The sequence below is a fragment of the Gigantopelta aegis genome, chromosome 5 (genome assembly GCF_016097555.1).
Source record: "Gigantopelta aegis isolate Gae_Host chromosome 5, Gae_host_genome, whole genome shotgun sequence".
Taxonomy (NCBI): domain Eukaryota; kingdom Metazoa; phylum Mollusca; class Gastropoda; order Neomphalida; family Peltospiridae; genus Gigantopelta; species Gigantopelta aegis.
The window spans coordinates 17185701-17213569 of NC_054703.1; the positions used below are offsets into that span (position 1 = coordinate 17185701).

At 36.2% G+C, this 27869-nt stretch overlaps 1 protein-coding gene across 3 annotated transcripts in view; it reads right to left on the bottom strand.

Moving 5' to 3' along the window:
* Positions 1-27869, bottom strand: part of LOC121373320 (disintegrin and metalloproteinase domain-containing protein 10-like) — a 53374-nt gene that overhangs the window by 14578 nt on the left and 10927 nt on the right. For all 3 annotated transcript variants that reach the window (XM_041499888.1, XM_041499887.1, XM_041499889.1), the window contains exons 5-17: positions 27152-27263; positions 25373-25558; positions 23087-23233; positions 16569-16761; positions 13784-13956; positions 11449-11647; positions 7275-7437; positions 6066-6173; positions 4321-4405; positions 2668-2779; positions 2147-2269; positions 757-896; positions 87-272 (exon numbers count right to left, since the gene is read on the bottom strand). In XM_041499888.1, coding sequence (XP_041355822.1) covers positions 87-272; positions 757-896; positions 2147-2269; positions 2668-2779; positions 4321-4405; positions 6066-6173; positions 7275-7437; positions 11449-11647; positions 13784-13956; positions 16569-16761; positions 23087-23233; positions 25373-25558; positions 27152-27263 — 1927 coding nt within the window. The remainder of the gene's footprint in view (positions 1-86; positions 273-756; positions 897-2146; positions 2270-2667; positions 2780-4320; positions 4406-6065; positions 6174-7274; positions 7438-11448; positions 11648-13783; positions 13957-16568; positions 16762-23086; positions 23234-25372; positions 25559-27151; positions 27264-27869) is intronic.

A 27869-nucleotide genomic window follows, 5' to 3' on the forward strand; every position in this document is an offset into this window, starting at 1 on the left:
CATATTTTTTACTGTAGACATTTTGCTATTTGCAGGGGTTGCAAGTTAATGAAAAGACAACGATTTCTGTGTAATGACTGACGTACCCCTTGTCTGGCTCGATCCTGGGCTTTATTGTTGGCGGCGCGGTGACCGCGTCCAGGCAGTGACAGTTTGCGCGCAGCTCGTTTGCGAGGATTGCTGCTGGGCGTGTGAACGGCACACACTTTGATGAAAACTCCCATGACGACCACCAGACAGATACTCATCAACATGACAGCCCACCAGTGTTCCTGAATGAAAACAAAACAACAAAAACATCATCTAAAGTCATCCTTAAATATATGCATAGTAGGTGTCATTTAAGGAGACCACCACCATTACTTTTCATGCTTATAATTGTTGTGATGTTAGTCCTAAAATGGACGGCAATCACCGTGATTATCATGGGACGGGGCGGGACGTAGATTGATGCGCGGTCGTAAAGTGTAAGTTAGCTACAAAAGTTTAAGTTAGCTAAGTGCAATAGCTGTAAATAATTTTGAGTCGAAAAAGATGTTAAAATTTGTTTAAAATCTTTTTTTTTGAGGATATATAAGAAATAGAATAATACATTTGTGTTTGTTAGATACCATTTATCTCACAACTTGTTGTTTAAAAATGGATCAAACTCGCTTTTGCTTGTTAGATACAGTTTAAAACAAGTTGTGATAAATAGTATCTAACGGCCACTCATGTATTATTCTCTATGTAGCCCTAACTGAGATAGCAACGTACCACGATCCAATCCTTTATAGTTTGTAGAGTCTGTGGGTTGAAAATAAGGTTTTTAAGCCGTGCCAATGGGCCGTCAGCATCCACGCCACGACACAGGTGAAACACATCACAGTAGCCACGGAACTTGTCACACGGGGAACCTGTAAGTAGAGGAAAGGAAAATGCAGTTAATTCAATAAGAAGGTACATCTTATAATATATGGACTAAGTTGTTACAGCTGGTATTCATAACAATTTGCTTAAGTCAAGTGTCGTATAATTAATAGTATTGGTACTGAAAGCTAGGTACAAGTGCAGGAATGTTATGAATGGAAAAGTAGTTCCAATGCATTCAGACCTGTTTACATCAGTTGCTTTGTACCAATAGTTTCACTTAGTCCAGTCAGTAGTTTGATCTTCTTGTCAGTAGTAATACATGTAGACGCACAGGCGTAGGCAGGTGCCAGAAAATCGGGGATGGGGGGGGAGGGAGGGAGGGGGGAGGGAGGGTAGAGAACCAGATGTCAAACGTGATTATTTATAAATAATTATAAAATGTTACACTCTACAAATCGAATGGATAAATGGAAACAAAGGACCAGTTTATTCATTATTTATTCTCGCAAATTTTGTATTATTTCGGAAATTTTTTGTCGGAATTGGACTAGTTTGCCAAAAAAATCCCAACCCCCCCCCCCCCCCCCAACCAATCTCAAGTGTAGTTTCTGTAGTTTCCATAATAAATTCATAGAACATATTTTGGGGGGATATTCCGTAGTAAATATGGATAAATCGTAGAAACAGGTATGTGCATTTTATTCAGCCCTCATATGACGCTTCGTCATTGGAAATCATTCATCACAATATTATGTCATTTATTACAATTCAATCTTACAATAGTGATAAAGACATTTTCAAACCGTGTGATAAATTTATTTTGTATTGCACATATGTGTGATCTGGACAGGAACTTTTTAAAGTCCCTTTTTATTTCGACTGCAGTTAGCACCTTTTCTTTACTGACGTCATATGAATTACAAATTATGTCACATCGTATTTGATACATTACACAAGTCTGCCGCAAAGTATGATTCTTAACGTTAAGTAAATCCATGAAAGGAGTTTTGACCATAGATTTAACAAAGTGTTGTTATGACGTTAAATTAAAAACTGTTTTTGTAAAACAAAACACAATGTAATAAACACAGAACTTCACGTGTATACGTTGTTTTCGCTTCCTATTTACACTCGTTCATTTTGCGAAAGTACACACGCGGTCTCGTGGTATATATTTTTGTGAAAAATAAACTTGTGCAATAAATAGGAAGCGAAAACAATGTATGTGAAGTTCTGTTCTGCTAGCCGACTGAATACTGTCCTGTACATTACACTAACTGCCACACTGACTCACCAGCTGGTAATTTTATGCCGTTCACACTGATATTGCTCAGCATCTTTTTGAAATCGTCATTCTCTGGCTTGTCGACATCATCTTTATTGAATGAACTAACACATTTCTTTGTGCTGGGGTTCACTGAAAAACAAAATAGGATAGAAATCTTGTTATCTCAGCATTTTTAACCATTTTACCAACAATGAAAAACATGAAATATTGGAGAGAAATTATAGTTTGTTTTAGAACAGCAAGGGATCTTTTATATGCACCATCCCAGACAGGATAGTACATACCACGGCCTTTGTTACACCAGTTGTGGAGCACAAGCTGGAACGAGAAATAGCCCAATGGGTCCACCGACTGGGATCGATCCTGGACCGACCGGCCATCAAGTGAATGCTTTACCACTGGGCTACGTTAAAGGTTATGAACGTATAAAGTTTTTTCCGTCAAGAATGAATCCAGTTGTCGTCAGGTTATTCTGTGTTTTCATTATGGAGGTGTTCCATTTGTGCACTCTTAACAGGGACACTTACTGCAAGCAACGTAACAAAGTTCCTCCTTTGATGGCCCGCCACCATCTGGCAATGAGGTCAGGTAACACGCAGACCAGCCAGGAATAGTCTGGCAAACAGAACCCATGCATTTCTGAAAGAAGACAAACAGTGGAGAAAACTTTTGAATTTCAGGTTAAACACTGGTGTAGGTATTTTGATATCAGATTCAGTATCGCATTGTGATTTGCTAATCAAGTTTCAGAGATCGCTACACGATTATATAAAACATTAAACAGTAGTTGCTAATCAAGTTTCAGAGATCGCTACACGATTATATAAAACATTAAACAGTAGTTGCTAATCAAGTTTGAAGATTTTAAAAACAAAATGTTCTCTGTGCTCCTCTGCAGAGGTTTGATTCTGTGACCAAAAAACCTCCGGCAGATGCTCTACCCCAAAGCCAAACACCAATGCTGAAATATATCCTCATCATACACGTAGTGCAAGCATTTGCACACATATTTTTGTCAAACAAAACTGTTTTCAAATTCTTTCTTTCCATCCGCCATTAATTAGGCCCTTATTGGTAAATAAGCCCCCCCACCCCACCCCAATCACCTCGTCACCTTATCACAGTAATTAACATGAAAATGTAAGTTTGCTCAAAGTTCATTTAAAAAGTCAAACCTCTGCAGAAACACTGTAAGAAACAATTAAACACAAATGTAACACTATCTTTTACCACCAGTCATATTTAGCAGTCTAACAGTGTGTAACATTGTTTTCAATTTCATGTTTGCACTATTTCTTTGAAGTACCCAAGCCCAAGTCTGAACTAAAACCAATGTCTATTTTTAAAAACACACTGGGTATACCCAATCTAATCAAAATTAGCTCCACTATTACATGTGGATCTAACACCAGCCAGTTGGAGCTCATGTCCACCAATCAAAACCTTACTTGCAGAATCCTGCCAGTGATTTAAAAATAATTTGAAAACATTCCGAATTATCCTGAGGGTATACGATATGTTTCGTGTGAATTACGAATGCCTTAAAACATGTTTTATTTTATAAAATAAATAATTTGTAATGTAAAACTGAAGACTGATTTAGTTTGGGTTTTTTTTTTATAAATAAATAAATAATTTTTAATGTAAAATTGAAGTCTGATAACCCACCCCGTACATATTGGTATGGTTCGCTGTACTGCGGCCACTAAAATAGACTCGCCTGATATTTTTAGAATTTGTATGCTCCCAAATAACGTTATAAAAGGCGAAGTGTGATTGGTCGATATTTAAATTATTATTTACAGACGAAATGTTACCTGGACATTGTGGACTACGCAGTGTTGTTAGCAATCCGATTAAAATTAGTTCTACTGGTCTAAATAAGGCATTCGTAATTGACATGAAACATATCGTATACCCTCAGGATAATTCAGAATGTTTTAAAATTATTTTTAAATCACTGGCAGGATTCTGCAAGTAAGGCCATGAGCTCCAACTGGCTGGTGTTAGATCCACATGTAATAGTGGAGCTAATTTTAATTAGATTGGGGTCACCTTAATATAGGCTAATGCCTACTGGCCAATCCCCAGACCGCTACTGTTTTTGAACGGCAATAAATATTGTTTAAACCCAAACCAAGCGCCAATGCTCGTAGACTCTACTGTTGGTTTATACTTACCCCTGATATGCAAACTTGAGAGTTAGCGTTACAGCGTGTCATATTGGGTAGGAAGTCAGACACAGGACAACTTGAACTTTGGCCAGTACAAAATGTTAAGGAAATAAGTATGATAGTTACTACTATTCACCTTTTCAGATCTGTTTATTGAATGATGTTGTGGACCAAGCTATTCTTGATTGTAATATTTTACTATTGGGCGACACAAGCCTTATTCTCCTAGAAAATAATGCTATATTCAAATATGTCCAGAACTTCATTATAAATAGCAAACGTTTTGAGATTAATTAACCACTCACATTCGTTCTCTCTCTTCTGACCTCTAATTCTAAATATTGTGAAATGCTCAATAGTAACCCGTTCATCCTCGTTATCGTCTCATCCTTTTCCTTTTCTTCCTTCAATTCCCCCTCTTTGTTAGTACATTTGGAACAAGTTATAATAATCTTTTATTTTATTGTTTGTAATATATTCATATTGTAAAATGTTGGGAGAGGCCTTAATATTGGCTAACGCCTGTTGGCCAATCCCCAGACTGCTACTGTTTTTGAACGGCAATAAATATTGTTTAAACCAATGTTTCCACAGCTGAGATAATGGATTCCATCACACTTCTATTATAAATTCCTTACTTACAATATAAGTAAGCTATAAACATACCACAGACAAGCTATGACCCATATGGTTAAAAATATATTGGTTCATATGTGTGACACCCCACTAAAGCGTGGGACGTAATACCTCAACGTCGTACAAAATGACGTCATATGACTGGTGCACAACGACCTTGCCGGCATGGAAGTCAAACAAGTTCAGTGATCAAAATAAATAAAAATCAATTATGGATAATAAATAGGATATTAAAGTTTGCTACCATTTTGTATCACATTTATGTCCCTCATCATGGCTTATGAAATAATTTTCTTAACTGAAAATTATTTCCTTTGAGCACAAAGATTATACGAAATGGAATCTTCGTTTAATGTCCTAAACATGTGACAGTATGCATGCACTGTACTATTAGGAGCTTGGAAGCACAGACTTGGAACGCTATCAATTATAATAGTAAATGCCTGGTGCATTGTCACTTATGCTGGGTAATTAAATTTACAGCACCCTCATAAGGATTAATTTTGTAACTTTGTATTGTATTGAATGTACATATCAACTAGGCAACAGGATCTTTTAAGAGAACAACGTGTGAGATTTAGTTCACACTGTGATATCCAACATATGATGAAGAGCAGTCTAAGACATGCAATTGGCTATTCCATGGTGGTGATCCCAATTTCAATGCCAAAGCCTCCACTAACATTACCACTACCAACACCATCTGTTACCTATGACATATCAATTAACAGATCAAGCAATGTAAATTCATTTGAGGTGGAAAACAAGTTTTAAAGTCTTTTGAAGTTGCTTTTTGAGGATATATATGACGCAGAACACTACATTTATCTTGCAACTCATTGTTTAAAACAAATCCTGGTTGCCCATGACAACGTACATATATTGTCCAATTTATTACGAAAATTAACCAATGAAAAAAAAAGGCTTATATGGCAGTTGTATTAGAACAAACTATAAATGTGAAAAACCTGCATTAGTGACTGTTATAGAATCAATTTCTGCATTATTGAATCAAATTTTAATTTTTAATTATTCTTGACAATTTTCCCCTCAACATTTTCAGTAGTGAGATTTTCAAAACAAAAAGTCTACGTTAGCCATTGTGAAAAGGATATTTGCAGTACTGGGCAAGAGAGCACTCATCCTTGGCTCGACACTGCTGTTGGGGCGATGATTCAACATACGTACAAGTGTTCCCTTTACAGCAAGGACCTTGAGTTGGGCTGCAAATTAAATAAGACAAACAATTAAAAAGGAAGGAAAAGAATAGTTGTTTCAGACCCCAGGACATTTTTAAACTACAGCTGTTTGGTGTCTAACATGGTCAGGGGTCGAAATATAAGCTATTCTGCTATTCTGAAATTAGTAATTTCCAAACGGAGTAAAAAAAATCTTCTAGTATTCCGTAATGAATAGTGGCGTGAATTTCACTCCCATAATGGTGGCCGTACAGTTACGCCATCTATCGACATCATAAATTACTGGGCGATAATCGGGAAAAATCTGTCTATATGCACATTTTCAGCTCAATATTTCGAGCCATTGTGGAAAAACAAAACGTCTGGAAAACTATACGTAGGACAGACAGATGGATGGAGAAAAACCTATAGTCCCCTCTGGTTGAACAATAGGGGATTAATGGTAGTAATAATAATTCTGTTATTAAAAAAATACTAAGTTATCATTATTACTTATAATTCACCATTTCACTCTGTAACACACAAGGGGAGATAACTAAGTATAACTGATAACATTTTATCAGTCTTAAATATTGCAGTATGTTATTTCATTTCAACTTATTTCCGTGCTTATATCCAATTAAGGTTCGAGTACGCTGTCCTGGGCACACACCTCAGCTATCTGTGCTGTTTGTCCAGGACAGTGGGTTAGTTGTTAATTGTTAGTGTGAGAGAAGAGGATGTAGTGACCTTACACCTACCCATTGAGCCCTAAAGAACTCGCTCTAGGTTGGAGCCGATACCAGGCTGCGAACCCTGTACCTACCAGACTGTAGTCTGATGGCTTAACCACTGCGCCACCAAGACCGGTGCAGTATGTTAACTAGTGTTCTGATACATTATACTGCAGAATGACAAAAACACAAACAAAATCAGGACTCTGAAAGTCTGTTCATGCAAATCCACTTTTGTGTTTACCATATTTGGTTTGTACATACAATTTAGGACATCATTTACATGGTTGTCTGGTTATGGAAAAAAACCTAAACGTGGATTACCTCAGTTACTTTTGCATAAGCCATAAATGGTTTGCACAAATGTTCAATCACCAGAGTCCTGAACATGAAGTTTACAATAGCCACATACCTGCATTGTACTTTATTCCCATTTACAGACTTTAGCTTGCATTCCTGCTTATTTTCTGCACCCTTGGGATGGCAACACGTGTCCGTGCAGTCCTCTTTAAATCCACAATCACATTCTTCCCCTTCCTCTGTGATACCATTGCCGCAGAACTGTCCTTGTGATTCTGTTGAGCAAAAAAAATCAGATTTAACATTTCAAACTCCAGCTAATTGGTGTTTTAACATATATAGACTTTGACACATGAATGAGAGAGAGAGAGAGAGAGAGAGAGAGAGAGAGAGAGAGAGAGAGAGAGAGAGAGAGAGAGAGAGAGAGAGAGAGAGAGAGAGAGAGAGAGAGAGAGAGAGAGAACAAGGAAGGCAGAGGATGAAAGAGAGAGGAAAATATGCTGTCACTATACAGGTTCCAATGTATGAAACCAATTATTATTGCCAATAATATTACTGTTTACTAATAAAACTGACATAAGCAACGTGTCAACACACCAACAAAAAGTGTTTATTGTTTTCATTAGCAACCCTCATTTTTGCTGAAAATTGCAGCTCCATTTTTGGAGGTACTCAGCATTAGTTTCATCCTCTGGTGTATACTGCATAACAACTGTGTAACAACTAAAAGTGTATTTATTTATTTGAACATATATCAGGTATCAAAATAGGTTGAAAACGGTTGTCCAGTTTACCAAGAGGTTACCACATGCTGGTCAAGAAAGTCAAGAACCTTTACTCGTTCTCCACATTATATACGTGATTGTCACACTGTTTTTTTGCAAACAAAAGTGCAACCAATTGCACACACCCCTGATTAGCCAACACTAACAGTGGCTTTCATAAAAAAAACTTGACCCGTAACATTCGGTTACCGTGACAAGCACAGTATGTAGAGTCTTGAATTTGTAACATCGCATAGTACATGTACGTGTTCTTTAGATGTTTGTTTAGCTCGCATAAACATTTCTAACCTTTAAAACAGCCAGAATTACTTAAAACTAACAAAGATTAATAGAATCTATCACCGTTGTGAGGTACAGATAAGGCAATTCCAACCCGAGGGAGAAAATGTTTTTGTTTTTTTGTGAAGGCCGAGGTTTACCGAGGCCCTTACAAAAACATTTTGTCCCTCGGGTTGGTATTGCCTTATCTATACCTCGCAACAGTGATTGATTCTTTTTCTTGCCCAGTTAATTGCATTAACAAAACATTAATTGTGTAAGCTAAGGTTTGTTTATTGTAGAACGATCTGTTAACATTTCACTTACAAACTCATTTAATCATATGCTGAAAAATATAGTCCACCTTATGTAACAACATAAAAATGTAACAACTTACCAATAAATATAAAGTTCAAAATATTAATTTGTTTAAATATTATATTGAAATGGCAAACAGAATTTTGAAAATCATCAGATATGACGTCAATTCTCGTAAAGCATGAGTTATGACGTCACGTGTATGTAGAAATTGTCTAGCCCTCGGGTCAGACAGATTTATGTAACACTGTGCAAAAGCAGGATAATCCTGTCCAGTGGGCAAGAAATGTTTGTATACTGTATACGCAAATATTTTCGCGGCTAAAATAATTCGCGATTGGGCTTCCATTTTACATTTTTTGCAAAGAATTATTTTCGCGACTGTGTCCCCCAATAATAAAATCAAAATTACCCATATTTCATTTGCCATACTCTTTTCAATGACGATTTCACGCACACACTTGGACATGTTACCATGCTGTCAGCAAAACGTCAATGTTGTATGTACATGTATGTCTGATAAGACATGTTATCGACGGAACATGCACATGCGATACAGAAAATTGAAAAATGCAAATATCAGAAGAAATAACTTCTAATTATTGATGGTACCCACAGACTTCCATTCAAGGTTACAAAGAAAACACACAAAACTGAGATTACGTAACAACAGACTTACACCCAACTGTGTGTTACTTCGATCAAGTCCACGTGACCATGCAGGTTTACAGAATCACGTGACCTTGTGGATAATTTGGCGGTAAAGACAAATCGCATACGAAACTTGGTATAAATGTAACAGGTAACTCTGACTGCTTTTCTTTTGTATCCATGAAAATTATACCAAATCAGAAATAAGTTCGCACGTAATTAAATTTGCGGTGCTGTTAACATGTTCGCGGAATATTTTATTCGCGAAATTTTTTGCGAATACGATAATTAAGTGTAACTACATGTACATGACTGGGGAACTTATGTATATACAAAATTATCTATAACAAGGGAGATATGAAACTAGCTTGTTAAATAAAGTACTTTTCTTGACAAACTAAACATATGTAACAGACCAGTGGAAAGTCTATTATTGTCTGTAATGAAATAGACTAGTGGAAAGTCTGGGTTATTTTTACTGGCTGCAATGCATTTCATTGTGCATTATACGGTCGCACGTGCATTGCGAGGGCAGTGATCTCCAGCCAATGGGAGACGGCTGCACTGCAGTGAGAGACAAATAAAAGCGGTTAGCGACGAGCGTTCGGAGTCTTCCGCTGGGAACGTGATTGGGTCGGTAGGTAAAACAGTATGAGTAAATATTAGGTTAATTGGGGCTGGGGGTGGTCGTAATTTACTGTAGTTGTTATTTAATACATTCGACAGTGAACACTGCGATTATATGTTATGTTTTGTGTTCTGATAATTATGTACTAAATATTATTATTTCAATTGGTGTTTGTGTTTTATTACATATAGTAATTACGGCATCCGGATGAATTTCGAATCTGCGTGGATGAGCGCCCGTGAGGGAGCCTCCATCTCCTGTCAACATTCACTTGTTGAGGGTTGAGGGGAGATTGACGCTCACTTGTGGCCGTTCCGTCCTCGTTGATGGTCTTATTATTGTTGTTCTAGATTTAGGACGGTTACACATATATTTTCAGACAACATTGTGTTGGGTCATTTATTGGGTAAACTGTTAAGTTTAAAACAGAAAGTTAGTCAGAATGATAGCTGACTGAGGATGGAACTCCTGTGTTACAGGTGAACTTGGTGTTCTCTGTTTTACAGGAAGGGCCGTTCGAACATAACTGATCACCAGAATTGGGAAGAGGGAAAGAAAGAAAGAAATGTTTTATTTAACGAAGCACTTGACACATTTTATTTACGGTTATATGGCGTCAGACATATGGTCAAGGACCACTACATGGGCTACTCTTTCCAATTAGCAGCAAGGGATCTTTTATTTGCGTTTCCCACAGGCAGGATAGCACAAACCATGGCCTTCGTTAAACCAGTTATGAATCACTGGTCGGTGCAAGTGGTTTACCCATTGAGCCTTGCGGAGCACTCACTCAGGGTTTGGAGTCGGTATCTGGATTAAAAATCCCATGTCTTGACTAGGATCCGAACCCATTACCTACCAGCCTGTAGACTGATGGCCTAACCACGACGCCACTAAGGCCGGTTGGGAAAAGGGAGTACATTTTTTATATACTCACCAACCACCAAGTAACTTTTTATCTGAACCAAATGTGTACATGCCAGGGAACATTTTGTTCAGTACTGCATCGCGATTCACTACACAAGTTTCAGAGATCACTACACAATTTTAAAACATTAAACAGTTTTTGCTAATCAATTTTCAACAAACCATTATATTCCCAGTATGCATAAGATGTAGGGAGAATATGTGGCAAATCTACCAGGAATAGAAAAATAAATAGTCACCCCTATCCCCCTTCCAACACCATTGTAAAAAACGACATTTTTTACGCAGGTGCTCAACATTGCAGGAATCCTAGTTCAGCTGTTTTTCTATCAATGTTCATAAATGTGATCGGAAATGCTGAAAAATTTGTTTGTTTAACTACAGGTACTTGTATTACAGTAGATTTTTTCCAGCTTTTTCTATCATTTTAGCTTTATTTATAAATGGATATCACATACATGTACACGTATTACCTTCGAACAAGCAGCCTTTGAGTTTGAAAGGCAATCATCAGTAGGCAGTGTACCACAGATGGCTAAGCAGAATACTTCATAGAATTATCTTTAAAACGTGCAAAAACACAGGGGCTTTTTTTTTTCATAAAATATATATGATTGCAAAAAATTAATTCTGTAAATTAAAATAATATTTGAAAAGTTTTTAAAATGTGTAGTTGGCGAGTGGTAGGGTTAGTGCTAGATATGGTATAATTGGCTTACCAGACAAACAGTTACTTTTGCCGCTGTAACCTCTGTACATTGCATCGAGCACGCGGGTGATGTTGTCCTGGCTACACGGGGAGAAATTATCATTGTGGTCCTTGTCCCCCATGGTGGCACTGGCGAACATGATATAATTGCCCTTCGATGCACCGGGATCCGACGTACCAAATGGGGCACAGTGGATTCCACTGTCATGCTGAGGAGGAAAGAAACAATAACATGAACACATAATACTGATATAGCTGGCCTTCAATGCACTGGGATCCGACGTACCAAACGCGGCACAGTGGATTCCACTGTCATGCTGAGGAGGAAAGAAACAATAACATGAACACATAATACTGATATAGCTGGCCTTCAATGCACTGGGATCCGACGTACCAAAAGCGGCACAGTGAATTCCAGTCATGCTGAGGAGGAAAGAAACAATAAAATGAACACATAACACATGGCTGTCATATAACATAACTGTTTGTCATTATTTCTGAATCTATCCATGTACAATAGTTACACACTGCATAGAATCGTATTGTGTCTGTCACACAAATGTATTAATTTTAGTGCACTATGACTGGTATGTCAAAGGCCATGGTATGTGCTGTTCTGTTTGTGGGACGGTTTGCTACTTGTGGAAAAATGTAGGATGGGTTCCTCTCTAAGACTATATTATGTCAAAAGTACCAAATGTTTGACATGATGATTAATAAATCAATCTGCTCTAGTGGTGTGGTTAAACAAACTTTATCTTTCTTACATGGCCATACATTATACAAATTGTTGGCTATCAAATTGTGTTGAATGTATTAACTGTACGGCATAATTTGCTAATCAGCCATTTCACTGTTTACAACTTGGTTGTTATTTCGGCTATGTAACAAACACTATTCTTGGATTTTGATTTGGTCCGAAAAATAACAAGTTTGTCAGAGCCATGACAGTCATTTGAACCACATTTGGTTGAAATCTGTCTGGTGTAACTTGAGAAGAAGTTGAAAATGTCTCGGTCAATCAGAGGCCAGGGTGGCCATCTTGGATTTTGAATTGTCCCGAAAAATAACAAAACTTCATCAGGGCCATGAGAGGATCATTTGTACCAAGTTTGGTTGAAATCTGCATGGTGGATCTGGAGAAGAAGTGGAAAATATGAAATAATGCCAGACGCTAGACTCTGGACGACGTACCATTGCAGAGAGTGACGTGGCACTTCAGGCCTATTGAGCTAAACAGTTAACAGGATCATTTGTGATGTTCATGCAAGTATGGAGCACAGAAGGACTCTCTAATTCTTTTCTGTGTGACCACTTTAAACATTTGTGTATGAATGGCTTCATTCTAACGTGCTATGCTGTTTACAGTGAAAAGCAGCTTTGTGTTTAATACTTACATGTGTGTTAAAAATGATCATGTTCAATTTATAAATAATTAAATTTCCGTTACATTCATAACAATATGTTGGTTCACCTGTAGCAATGCAAGTTTATTCATTTCTTGATAAATGTAAATATTATGTCGTCCGGAACGTCATATCTGATGATCTCATTTAGAGATGACATAATTTTATATGTGTTTTTTTCCATCTTATTGAGCGTTATTGTGTATGACAAAACTAAAAAATTCAAAATAAAATATGTTGTTTTAATGTTATTATTATTAAGTAGGTTTTAAATTTAATTATAAGGATTGTCTGTATTTTCAGGGTGGGATTTAGCTCAGTCGCACGAGTGCTCGCTTGAGGTGCTTGCGTCACAGGATTGAACCACCTCGGTGGATCCATTCAACTGATTATTTTCTTCTCTCGTTCCAACCAGTGCACCACAACTAGACGAAGACCGTAATATGTGCTTTCCTGTCTGTCGTAAAGTTTATATAAAAAAATCCCTTGATGTATTAGGTTTCTCTGATGACTATGTGTCAGAATTACCAAATGTTTGACACCCAATAGCCAATGATTAATTAATCAATGTGCTCCAGTGGTATTGTTAAACAAAACAAAACAAATTTTAACTTTCTTTTATGTTCATCTGGGTATGAACAAACAAACAAAAAAACATCCATAAACTTATATTTCATTATTATTCATACTTACCTAGTGCTAGCACAACCAATATACTATTCAAAATGAGTCATCTCCTCCACTGCAGAATTGTCTTCCCTTGCCGGATGTATAACTACATCCGTGCATTGGCAGACCATCACCCTCATTCTCAATTCTGCAGTTCTCTATTGTGGAACATGTATTTTTTGCTCTCACAATTATTTTAATTTTTTCGTTCAGTAAAGTTAACTTGTAATTAATTATGAGCCTTTTATAACAAGTGTGTATTATGTTTACCGGTGATCCAAAGTTATGTCCACACTCGTGGGCGAATGTGAGCTGCGACACTCGTGATGGAACCGACTTGCCATAATTCACAATGGTTACTATTCCCGTGTTCAAACTCTTCCACACGTGTTTGTTTCCTGCTGGAAAGCGCTTAGACTTTTCACATATACCACCAGCTTTTTCTAATAATGGAAAAAAACACACAACAAAAATACAGTGTCATATACTTGATTATTAATAACAATTTCAACATAATTTTAAACCAAAAAAATAAAACAAAAAATGAAGGTAATGAATTTAAAGACAAAAACCCTGACATAATCTAAAGAATTATGGGGCAACCAATTATTATAAATTTCTTTTTATACGTAAATGTTATTATCCCAAGATTATTAACTATTTGAGCTGGGCGGTATTGAAATTTCAGTTTGGTATCGGTATTGGTATTTTGGGGGCGATTTACTTCAGTATCGGTACAGTGTTTGGTATTGATACAATACCGATATCGAGCAGTATTTTGGTATTCTTGGCTTTAAATGTATGCCCGAGTTAAGTTTCACCCGCTAATTTCATCTAAATAAAATTAAAATTCCCTCATCTCTCTATCCTCTTTTCAGCTATTTTGCATTCATCAGATATTGTTAGTACTTTACTAAATGGTAGGAAACATTTTTCAATACCGAAATTTTGGTATTTTGATATTTGCTCGGTACAGTAAATCGATATTGACATGATATACCAATACCGGACGGTGTATACGGTATAACACCCAGCTCTAAGGATAATGTCAGGGTTGGGGAGCCCTGAATCACTGCCTTAATAAATGCAGAAGCCTTATTTGGGTAATTCCAGCTAAGAATGGAACTTTTCATAAAAATTTTAATTTGTCTGTACAGTAATTGTTTTAATTGTGCTGTTTGGAAGTATGTCTGAACTTTATAAAACTACATGGAGATTAGTAATTTTGGATCAACACGATGTTTATTATTTGAGAAAGTTCCGACTCCAATATTTTACTGATGAAAAATAAAATGATTTTTTTTATTTTTATACTAGTAATTAAATATATACTTTCATGTTAAATTTAAATTTTAACATAACATACAATGTCATGTAGTTACAATTCTCAGAATTATTCTGGATTATCGGCTTCACCACTCAGTTTATACACCTAGTCTTGACTTGGATATGGGAACAAACCTATAAAACGGAAAAGACCTTTTTACAGTGCTTGCCAACTTAAAGCCGCACACCCTAGTTCCATCCAGCGAAAATAAATTATAATTTGGTTAATCTACAAACCTGTAACACACTTAGATCACGTTTTTATCAAATGGAGTGAAAAAGCAGGTTTTATATCGATAAATGCCATGGGAATCCCCATGTCCCAATTGCTTGAAATAATTTTGAAAGTTTGTATTCTGATGTCACTCGAAGCACAACAATGCCTACGTCACGACAAATTTCAGACTTGGGGTGCGTTCTTTTCACCTCTCCTGGACATGTTCCAACTGTTCTGTCCTGGTTGTATCCTCTCTCCAGATATCGTAGGACGTAGCAAAATTATTGGTTTTAAGGGTTTGTAACGTTTTGTATTGAGATACTTACTTGTCTGAACTTTATTGTTACTGAAAATGTTCACGAACTGTGAAGAAAAATCTCACAAATGAACAACAACAAATCAGATGTTGATTGCGCGAACTGTGCACGACAAAACAAACCGAACCAAAATGATAACGGTCACGTGGTATACCAACGTCTGTGACACTGAAATGGAAATATCCCGTCTAAAAATAGATTAGACCATGTCTGCTCAACGTTTTTTTCTCAAACATGCGTCCGTTTTTCAGAAATACGAAAAATGCATTTTGTGGCATTACAAACACCAGGATTACCAAAAAACACTTCAGGTGAATGGAAATGTATTCTAAATAATAAACAGTAAGTAAAGTGCAATTTTATTTGTGAAAAAATGGGTTTAATAGCGAAAAACAACGCCGTAATGGTTAACAACTAGCCGTAACTAGGGTGTGTCCCTTTAAAGCTCGCTTTCAATTCAGATATCTCCCATTGGCATAGCCAGGATTTTACTTGGAGAGGGGATAACCACATTTAGTGTTGTTATGGGGAGACAGAAAAATATGAAAGGTGATGAGTTGAATAGATGTGCAGTCTTATAATGTTACATGTGTGAACTGATATTGTCCTTCACAACCTTCTGACATCAATTTACAAACGCAAAAAAATAAACAGTATTGATAAGTACACAGTTGGGTATTCTATGTATTACTAACTGTCATTCTAATATAATTTTACACCTTTTCAAACAATAGGGATGTTATTTAATAGGCAGCTGCTGGCAATTTTTCACAAAACTTTTTATTAAATGTTCACTGCCTGGTGTAGATTTACAAAGAATACACGCTTCCTGAGTCCAAAAGACTGTTCTTTTTACTTAATTTGAGCAAGTTTATAACCTGGTGATAATGTGTCTGAGGGCTCATCCCTGACTGGTTAATATTAGATGGTATTATTATGTTGCTTTAATAATTAACCTTTAAAAAACTAAACTGTTTCATTATTATAGGTTATGGTATAAGCTTGTCTAGATCACATGACATTCAGAGCAGATTGAAATTTGGCTGTCTATAATTTCATTTTCATCTGTTATTTCTATTTTTAATGACATCACTGAACAATCATGAAATGTACAAATTTCTCCAGCTGAGAACCCAAGACAATGGTTGATAGGCGATAGTCCTACAAGTGATGAACAAAATGTAAAAATACTTACTGCTTGGTGAAGCAACCCAGGCGAGACCAAGTGTTCCCTGCGTGAAGTCGCGATGTGCGAAAACATACGCCAGGCAGAAGTCGTCGTGATTGTCCATGGAGTTCAGATTGAGGAAGTTGCTGACGTCAATGTTACGGTTGCAGTATGCCGTCGGGCTGTTCGTGGTGCACTTCTCAGTCACATCAGTCATAATCTGTGAGAAAACAAGGAAACATCAGGGCTCACATCAGTCATAATCTGGGAGTAAAAAAAGAAACGAACGGCTCACATCAGTCATAATCTGTGAGAAAACAAGGAAATTAACGGCTAACATCAGTCATAATCTGTGAGAAAACAAACAAACAAAGGGCTCACATCATTTATAATCTGTGAGAAAACAAAGAAATGAACAGCTCACATCAGTCATAATCTGTGAGAAAACAAAGAAATGAACAGCTCACATCAGTCATAATCTGTGAGAAAACAAAGAAATGAACAGCTCACATCAGTCATAATCTGTGAGAAAACAAAGAAATGAACAGCACACATCAGTCATAATCTGTGAGAAAACAAAGAAACAAACGGCTCACATCAGTCGTAATCTGTGAGTAAACAAAGAAACAAACGGCTCACATCAGTCATAATCTGTGAGAAAACAAAGAAACAAACGGCTCACATCAGTCATAATCTGTGACTAAACTAAGAAACAAATGGTTCACATCAGTCATAATCTGTGAGTAAACAAGTAAACAAATGGTTCACATCAGTCATAATATGTGAGTAAACAAGTAAACAAATGGTTCACATCAGTCATAATCTGTGAGTAAACAAAGAAACAACAGCTCACATCAGTCATAATCTGTGAGAAAACAAAGAAACGAACGGCTCACATCAGTCATAATCTGTGAGTAAACAAGGAAACAAACGGCTCACATCAGTCATAATCTGTGAGAAAACAAAGAAACAAACGGCTCACATCAGTCATAATCTGTGACTAAACTAAGAAACAAATGGTTCACATCAGTCATAATCTGTGAGTAAACAAGTAAACAAATGGTTCACATCAGTCATAATATGTGAGTAAACAAGTAAACAAATGGTTCACATCAGTCATAATCTGTGAGTAAACAAAGAAACAAATGGTTCACATCAGTCATAATCTGTGAGTAAACAAGTAAACAAATGGTTCACATCAGTCATAATATGTGAGTAAACAAGTAAACAAATGGTTCACATCAGTCATAATCTGTGAGTAAACAAAGAAACAAATGGCTCACATCAGTCATAATCTGTGAGTAAACAAAGAAACAAATGGCTCACATCAGTCATAATCTGTGAGTAAACAAGGAAACAAATGGCTCACATCAGTCATAATCTGTGAGTAAACAAAGAAACAAACGGCTCACATCAGTCGTAATCTGTGACTAAACTAAGAAACAAATGGTTCACATCAGTCATAATCTGTGAGTAAACAAGTAAACAAATGGTTCACATCAGTCATAATATGTGAGTAAACAAGTAAACAAATGGTTCACATCAGTCATAATATGTGAGTAAACAAGGAAACAAACGGCTCACATCAGTCATAATCTGTGAGTAAACAAAGAAACAAATGGCTCACATCAGTCATAATATGTGAGTAAACAAGTAAACAAATGGTTCACATCAGTCATAATCTGTGAGTAAACAAGGAAACAAAGGGCTCACATCAGTCGTAATCTGTGAGTAAACAAAGAAACAAAGGGCTCACATCAGTCGTAATCTGTGAGTAAACAAAGAAACAAAGGGCTCACATCAGTCATAATCTGTGAGTAAACAAAGAAACAAACGGCTCACATCAGTCATAATCTGTGAGTAAACAAAGAAACAAATGGCTCACATCAGTCATAATCTGTGAGTAAACAAAGAAACAAACGGCTCACATCAGTCATAATCTGTGAGTAAACAAAGAAACAAATGGCTCACATCAGTCATAATCTGTGAGTAAACAAGGAAACAAATGGCTCACATCAGTCATAATCTGTGAGTAAACAAGGAAACAAATGGCTCACATCAGTCATAATCTGTGAGAAAACAAGGAAGTAAATGGCTCAGATCAGTCATAATCTGTGAGTAAACAAGGAAATGAACGGCTCACATCAGTCATAATCTGTGAGTAAACAAAGAAACAAAGGGCTCACATCAGTCATAATCTGTGAGAAAACAAGGAAGTAAATGGCTCAGATCAGTCATAATCTGTGAGTAAACAAAGAAACAAAGGGCTCACATCAGTCATAATCTGTGAGTAAACAAGGAAATGAACGGCTCACATCAGTCATAATCTGTGAGTAAACAAAGAAACAAAGGGCTCACATCAGTCATAATCTGTGAGAAAACAAGGAAGTAAATGGCTCACATCAGTCATAATCTGTGAGTAAACAAAGAAACAAAGGGCTCACATCAGTCATAATCTGTGAGTAAACAAAGAAACAAAGGGCTCACATCAGTCATAATCTGTGAGTAAACAAGGAAATGAACGGCTCACATCAGTCATAATCTGTGAGTAAACAAAGAAACAAAGGGCTCACATCAGTCATAATCTGTGAGTAAACAAAGAAACAAAGGGCTCACATCAGTCATAATCTGTGAGTAAACAAAGAAACAAAGGGCTCACATCAGTCATAATCTGTGAGTAAACAAGGAAACAAAGGGCTCACATCAGTCATAATCTGTGAGAAAACAAGGAAGTAAATGGCTCAGATCAGTCATAATCTGTGAGTAAACAAGGAAATGAACTGCTCACATCAGTCATAATCTGCGAGTAAACAAGAAAATGAACGGCTCACATCAGTCATAATCTGTGAGTAAACAAGGAAATAAATGGCTCACATGTTACTACGAGATTTCCATCAAAGAACATGGACATTAACAATTTCAGGGCAATGCTGAAAGACAGAATTCAAGAATGTTATTAAGCAGCAGTGATTTTTCGAGATCACAAAGAAGATTTTTTTTTTTAATGGAATTGCAGAAGTGTTATCTCCAAAAAATTCCTAGAGAAAGCTCTTGTCAGGGAGGTTATTAATGGGCAACAGGGCTCAGCTCCTATTTAAGAAATATACTAAACACCAAAAGATACTATACACTAAATACTTATCACATTTATGTTTTGAAAAAGAAAAAAATCTTAATATTCATTACATCAAACCAGATTAACAAATCAGGGGTGGGAATTAATATAACAAAATATATTTTAATAAAACTTTTAAAAATTATTTAAAAATTCTTTTCACCTGCACTTTTAAGCACATCCATAAATAAGTGCAAACATAAACCAAGTTTCATTGATGTAAGACGTAACAGTTTGTGAAGAACAGACTTAAATACGTAATGTTGAGAAAAAATAAATACATTTTAATTAAAAATGTTTAATTAATTTTTTTTTTTTTTTTTTTACATTCATTTGGGTAAATCATGGTATTTGGCCACTTTGTGTTGCACTTAGGGGTCATTTGTCAACTTTAATATATTTATGCAGCATAAGTTTTTTTTGAAAGGTTAACACCTTCTCTATATAAATCTGTAATGGTTTACTGGAGAGTACATGGGAAATGTACTTTTCATGAGTGTGTTAAAGGTGGGTTGGGTCATGGTTACGGACACTACAGGGAGTGTATAACATACTAATTGAGGAACATATTACAGTTAAATCTTTATCATTTTGTTGAATTAACTTACTAAAAACATTAACATATGAAAATAACAGCTAAACTTTAAACAACATATATTAGAACTTGAAAATTTAATAACATTTGCTTAGTGAATGCTAGAAATTATTTTTCTCTCAACAATCCGTTGTCCATTCTTAAAAAACTAGACACAATAACTAAATATATCTCCTTGATATAGTAGCTTGAAACCACAAGTCTTGCAATAAAAGTCACAGTGATAACTATTTATGAACTTTAAATGAAAATATTGTAATGTTACAAACACCACTGTAAAAAGGTTACGGACACTACACACTGAACTAGAACTTGAAACATCTTGCCAACAGCACACATGAGCATTTGAATTCCTCAAACTGATCTAAATGGTGCCAATAGACAGCACATACTTATATTTCACCATTTATACAGTACATGTGTTTCAGCTTCATCTAAAATACACTTGTTTGAAGAGTTTTAGTTGTTCGCACTTGATTGTGTCTATCTCGGATGTGTTAAATTTGAAATGTCCCCTTTCGTTGATCAGGCATGGCTCTGACAAAGTACCAACAAGGTGCTGTTTTGGCTCATAGGATACATCTGATGCTTCTGGCCAAATGCAAATTTTGCCTGACCTTTTCATGTATTTGACTTCAAATTCAGAATCGTGAACACTACTGATTTCCACAATGAAAATGTTAGCTAGATTTCTTTTTGACAAACAGCTACAAATGTCCCTGGCTTCAGAGTTGGTTGTGTATCAACAACAGTAACTGTAGATAAACAGTGGTTAAGGAGTAACAATTGTTAATGTGCAATGGGTAATTATTTATATATACAGAGAGCTCTATAAAGTGCCATATCTGGCTTGATGTCGGCTTTCTTTCTCTGCTCATGTCTGAATATTTGTTTCCTTTCCTTGTCCTTTAACTTCATTTGTTCATACTTCACTGGATCTGATTTTTGCTTTGCTCTCCAGTTTTTCACTTTAAGGGCAGTTTTTTTCTTTTGTTCTTTATCTTTATCTTCCCTTTGCCGTTTGCTGATTTGAAGATCTTCATCACACTTTCGCTTTGATCTCATGTCCATTCTGAACTTTTAGAATCAAAATGTATCATAACTCTCTACGGTCAATTCCTCTTTTAAAGGTATATTTGTTTAAATATATTTTAGTTTACGATATTGGCCCAATATGGCAATAGCATAGAGCAAGTATGGGTAATGTATAATTTTTTTTATATTCTGTGATTTATATGTCCTAATATATAGATAGCTACCAGTCGTCATGAACTGAGTAACATTAGTTTGATCTGTCATACAGGGCTAAAATGGGTTACGAACACTACATAAACTATAGCTTGTACAGTACATTCTCAAATTTATCTTCTGTTCATTTCAACCTCATCATTTCTTTATGAGTATCTAAGTGAAGGTTCACTGGTCCATAACTGCCATCTAAATAAAAACTCTGACCAATATGTTTCATACCATCTAATGATGACAAATGACAATTATTTCATTATTTAAGCCACAGACTGGATGATGCAATATTTCAGTAACTTTTATTCATCATTCATATTCTTGGAAATGTTTTAGCATATGATGATGCAATTTAAATGAAGTAGAAATTAACTTTATATTGTTATATTACTTGTATGTTTTAAGCTGACAAACATGATTAATTTTTGGTGGTTACGGACACTACAGCTTTTTGGTAGAGTCCGTAACCATTTTAGGCTGCTAGGGAAGGAATAATTGGAAATAATGACCAGAATCTTTGTATTTTCCAGGTCTACAATGAAATATCTAAAAGCAGAATGTATTATAATACTGATTATCACCTGTAAATTATAAATACTACCAGGTGGTTACGGACAATACACAATTTTATTTCCAAATGTTTAGGCATTCGCTTTAAAAAAAAGAAAAAAGGAAGCTTCATATTGGCTTTTGTTTGGTTTGTACATTATGAAGAGTCTTAAATAGCAGTCCAGAAGTGAAAACCAGTAGGATAAATTAAACAGATGAGTTATTTTTATGCCCATAACAAGAAGGTTGTTGCTATACGAAAATGTATAACGAAGAGCACCCTTCACATATAGCTTCATTGTATAAACAACGTTTGCCCCACAAAATTTCAACATACATCAATTTTTCGGCAATAAAATTATCTTCAATATTTAAGTAAGTAATTTGAAATTAATTGTATTGAATTATGTAAATACTTACTTTGCAAATTTAGTAATTTTGAAGTGCAACAGCATAACGACCCAAAATGGGTATATTTTGGGCATACTTAAACTTGGTAAAAAAATTCTACTATACTTGCAACCTTCAAATTTGGGGTACACACAGTACATACCATTAGCCACATCTTTTACCACAAAAATATCACATTGTTTCAAAACTATGCCTTCTAGGCTGATATAACATGCAGAAGGTACAAAATGGCCAAATATCGTGATTTACCTGATATTGTGATGAACATCCATAGAACTATAAAACAAACTTCACTGATTTAACACTTATAGTTTGCAAGAAACTGATGCAAAAGTGAAACTTCAACTTAACACAAAAGTTGACACAATCGCTACCAATTAACCCTACCGTCAGAAAAGTAATATCTACATGTATATCTCACCTTTCAACTTTGCAAAGGTATACAAAAAAGAAAAGAAGACAGGAAGCTAAAAAAAAACCAACAACAATACCCTTCACAAATACCCACCCACCCCCATATTACTGTACATTTGTTGATTTAATGTTACAGGTCTTGGAAGTGGGGTGGGTGGTGGTACTGGTAGGGGGATGTACATGTCAACATAACATTGCAAACAAAATTAATAACAATACCTTAGTTCTCTGCACTAAAAATGTGATGCCACTGTACGATATTTTCCTGTCATAGCTTTCGAAAAGGGTGTCTGAAAATATCGTCTTGACAGCATTAACATGACTTGCGAAAAACGCCTGAATTTCCTCTGTTACTCGCTCATCTGACTGCAAAGAGAAAGGGTTTTGAAACATGAATTTCACATCTTGATATAAAGTACAGTAGCAGCAGTTAGTAAGGTTTTCCCTTTTAGCTCTGTTAGTAGACTCAACTCTTAGAAGTTAAAAGATCCATTGTTGAACTTTCTTAATGAACATTAATCAGTTGCAAGATCAATCACAAAATAGGCTTGTAGTGATCAAACCAGGGGCAGGACATAGCCCAGTGGTAAAGCGCATGCCTGATGCGTGGTCGGTCTGTGATCGATCCCCATCGGTGGGCCCATTGGACTATTTCACGTTCGAGCCAGTGCACCACGACTCGTATATCAATGGCTGTGGTATGCACTATCCTGTCTGTGGGATGGTGCATATATAAAAGATAACTTGCTGCTAATTGGAAAAATATAGCAGGTTTCCTCTATATGACTGTGTTGAAATGACCATATGTTTGACATCCAACAGCCGATGATTAATAAATCAATGTGCTCTAGTAGTGTCTTTGAACAAAACAAACATCAGATCCAACCAGACAGTGAATTAATGTAAACTCTCAATTTGTCATATTTATCAAGTCATTTCGCCACGACTCCAGGCACATTTTACTCCTCAATTTGCCCACATTTTGGCCATGAGCACACAGATGACATAACACAGATATCATTTCTTTCCTTTCTGCTTTTTTTTTGGAGGGGGAGGGGGAACTAAATATTAACATACTGATAAGACATCACCAATTTCTGCTTCAAAATCGCTTTCTGTTGATAACAGAGCCAGGCAATATTTCACGCTAACTGCTGTTCTGTCCACGTGTTTGTTACGCAAAATTTAATTTAAGCGAACAACAAATCAGTTACGTCGTGACCTGTAGATGTTCAGAAATTAAAACTTGCAAACTTTACGATAGCAGGAACTTTATTATACAGTTGAGTATTGTAATTTCGAGACCCTAAAGTTTGACTAGTATTCTGACAAATGTTTTAGTCTGATGTTTAGATACTTGATGCACAGCAAACTTTTGAGTTAACCAATCAGTTAACCCACAGATTGCACAAATATAATTCATATAAAGGCCACTGCAGACATTTGCATCTTTGTCGCACACACGCGCGACAATCAGCAATTTTCGTCTAGCAGTGATGACGTGACAGTCAAAATGGCAGGTTTTTTCCGTATTTGTTTTGATGGTGTCCATGAAAACGGTGGCCATCGAGACATGTTCTACACCATATTTTTTATGACGTCGAAGAGTGAATTTACGTAAAGTACAAATGTAGCACTGAAGTCGTCTCGCATAGGATATTACCATACAATTTGTGTATAAAACCTATATAAACATACCTGGTATTCCAAGCACAGATTTCATGTCTGCAAGACACATCTCCCTTTTAGCCATGTTGCTATATTCAGGGGATGCAGTGTCAAAACGACATGGTACTGTCTGCCACATCACCACTAACTAACCCTCTTTTTCTGAAGACCACATGCTGCTGGTGGCTGCCATTTTGAGTCATGTGATCACTATCTATCCGTTCATTGGCAGTTTAAATTATTGCGTCAACATTTTGTTGCATTGAAGGCACACACGTCTGGAAAAGCGTGCAATTAGATGCAATTACATGCAATAAAATCAAACATGTTTGATCGGAGCAATTTTAGTTGCATGCAACAAAAATTGCATCGCAGTCTAGCGCACACGATGCAATGACGTACGATTTTTGTTGCAAAGGTCTGCGGTAGCCGTAACTGAACAATTGATTACCCAGGTAAAAACCATGTGAACCGACTTCCGGTTACCTCAGATTTTGAAATATCGTTCCCTGCAGAGTATGTAAATAATACACAACATATTATAGGTACACTTCCTGAGTGTGTTAAATAAATGATACATAAACAAAAACTACTGAAGAAAAACTAACCAGGGCGGTTGGTAGTAGTCCAAACCTTACACTCTCAACCCCACCAAATAATGACATTCTGAGATCTCGGATTTGCACGAACTGCTGTATAAGGTTAATAATTGGGCTGGGGTTTTTCTTTTTTTCAATATGTTTATAGGTTGTTTTTTCCCCCCAATACTTGTGGTTAATAACATATCATGAGCTGGGCTCTTTAATACGAGTATTTTGTAGTTGTATTCAAACTTACCAAGTCCCCATCTGCGGATGATTTTTTGTATTTTTCTTTCTTGATAAAATTCCAGAATGTTGGGTCTGTTCGTAGATACAGGTAGCATGTGTTTTTATTCTCTTTAGCCAAATTCACCGATCGTTTGTGGCGATTTGCTTGTTCTGTGTACTTGAAAGAGCTAGTAGAATCAGATGGCATTTCTGACTGTGAAAAGAAAACACATCTGTTATCAACTTCATTTTACTAATTACATGTGGATCGCAATTCCACCTTTTGTGTTACGTGTATTAGAAAACATGGTGACAGACTTGTATGAAGTTATGTGTATTAGAAAACATGGTGACAGACTTGTATGAAGTTACGTGTATTAGAAAACATGGTGACAGACTTGTATGAAGTTACGTGTATTAGAAAACATGGTGACAGACTTGTATGAAGTTAGTTGATGATAATGTTGATAGCAAGAACCAGGGCTTCTAGAATTCTAATAAAATCCACTAACCATGGGATCAGTAATTTGGAAAATTTACTAGCCACAATTAAAAATCCACTACATGTAGCCGTACTTTACTTTCAAGTCAATATAATTTTACCAATAGTAACAATCAGATACACGTATGTCACCTAAACAGGGAGATAGAGCTTTAAAACTCAAAGATTTGGTTGAGAGTTGGGGCAGGATATTCATATTTACAAAATAGACTAAAATGCAACATTTGACAACTATTTTGACTAGCTTGTCGGGCATGGCAACAGTAGTTATTTACTTGCTAAACATTAAATATCACTAGCCACTGGAGTGGCGCTACTATAATCTAGAAGCCCTGTCGGGCATGGCAACAGTAGTTATTTACTTGCTAAACATTAAATATCACTAGCCACTGGAGTGGCGCTACTATAATCTAGAAGTCCTGTCTGGCATGGCAACAGTAGTTATTTACTTGCTAAACATTAAATATCACTAGCCACTGGAGTGGCGCTACTATAATCTAGAAGTCCTGTCGGGCATGGCAACAGTAGTTATTTACTTGCTAAACATTAAATATCACTAGCCACTGGAGTGGAGCTACTATAATCTAGAAGTCCTGTCTGGCATGGCAACAGTAGTTATTTACTTGCTAAACATTAAATATCACTAGCCACTGGAGTGGAGCTACTATAATCTAGAAGTCCTGTCTGGCATGGCAACAGTAGTTATTTACTTGCTAAACATTAAATATCACTAGCCACTGGAGTGGAGCTACTATAATCTAGAAGTCCTGTCTGGCATGGCAACAGTAGTTATTTACTTGCTAAACATTAAATATCACTAGCCACTGGAGTGGCGCTACTATAATCTAGAAGTCCTGTCTGGCATGGCAACAGTAGTTATTTACTTGCTAAACATTAAATATCACTAGCCACTGGAGTGGAGCTACTATAATCTAGAAGTCCTGCAAGAAGACAACAGACTAAACAAACACATGTATTGAAGTAATGATGTAAAAAACATGTCATGGTACACCAGTGTCTTACTTCACTTGATCTATATTTGTGGTCACTGGGTAAAAACTAAATCTTGTGTTTAGTGACTGTATTAGGGCTAGCTCTGGGTGAACAGAAAATCTCGCCAAATTATATATTCATGTTAAAAAATTGTAGAAGCGCAGTTATTTTCTAGCAAAATATCAATTATTACATAAAATATTTCGCAAAACTGAAGTACAATTTGCCAATTGGTTTTAAAATTTGTAATTGGTGTATTTGAAGAGTGCCAGAGCTAGCCCGGCATATGATAAAAAAAAGCATTTGTCTTACCCTCTTGGCTCTATTTGGTGCCTCATAAGCAGACTCCGATACGCGGGTCATCCACTCACGTACACGATCGTTTCCACACTGACCCATATGTACATCTTTCTCTCGCAGGTGTCTGAAATATAATTTTAAGAAGTAATATTAACCCGGTAAGAAATAGTACATGATAATTTCCACACAACTATAATGGTTGATAAAACCTCCCCAAAAAACGTGCTTATCTACTGGAAGGTCCATATCAACTGTGTTCACAGGATGACATTGGCTTTGGTCAGGACCCATATTCACGAAAAGGTGTAAAATTACGTCTACAACAAGCACCTATGTCTGCCGTAGATTTACTTTTATGTGCAAGAAGCACCTTATTATCAAAGATGGTCATAAACATAACTTAATTGGACGTAAATCTAAAATTGTAACTCTTTCACCTGAGAAATTTAAAAAAAAGAATTAGAAAACATCGTGAACGGCGAACAATGGCATTTTGGTATTGGTGAGGATCCGCGTTTTGGTACAAACTTTAGGACATTCTTAAAAAGGAAAAGATAACTCAGGAGAAATATGGCCGAGTCGAAAACATCTGTTCAATCACCAAAAAAATATATATTCAATCCATGGACGTTCGCGACTGCTTCAATTACTGGAAATGATGCCATTTTCCACAAATAGTAGTAAATAATGTCGATCGTGCTTGATTTATTATATGTACACGACTTCCATG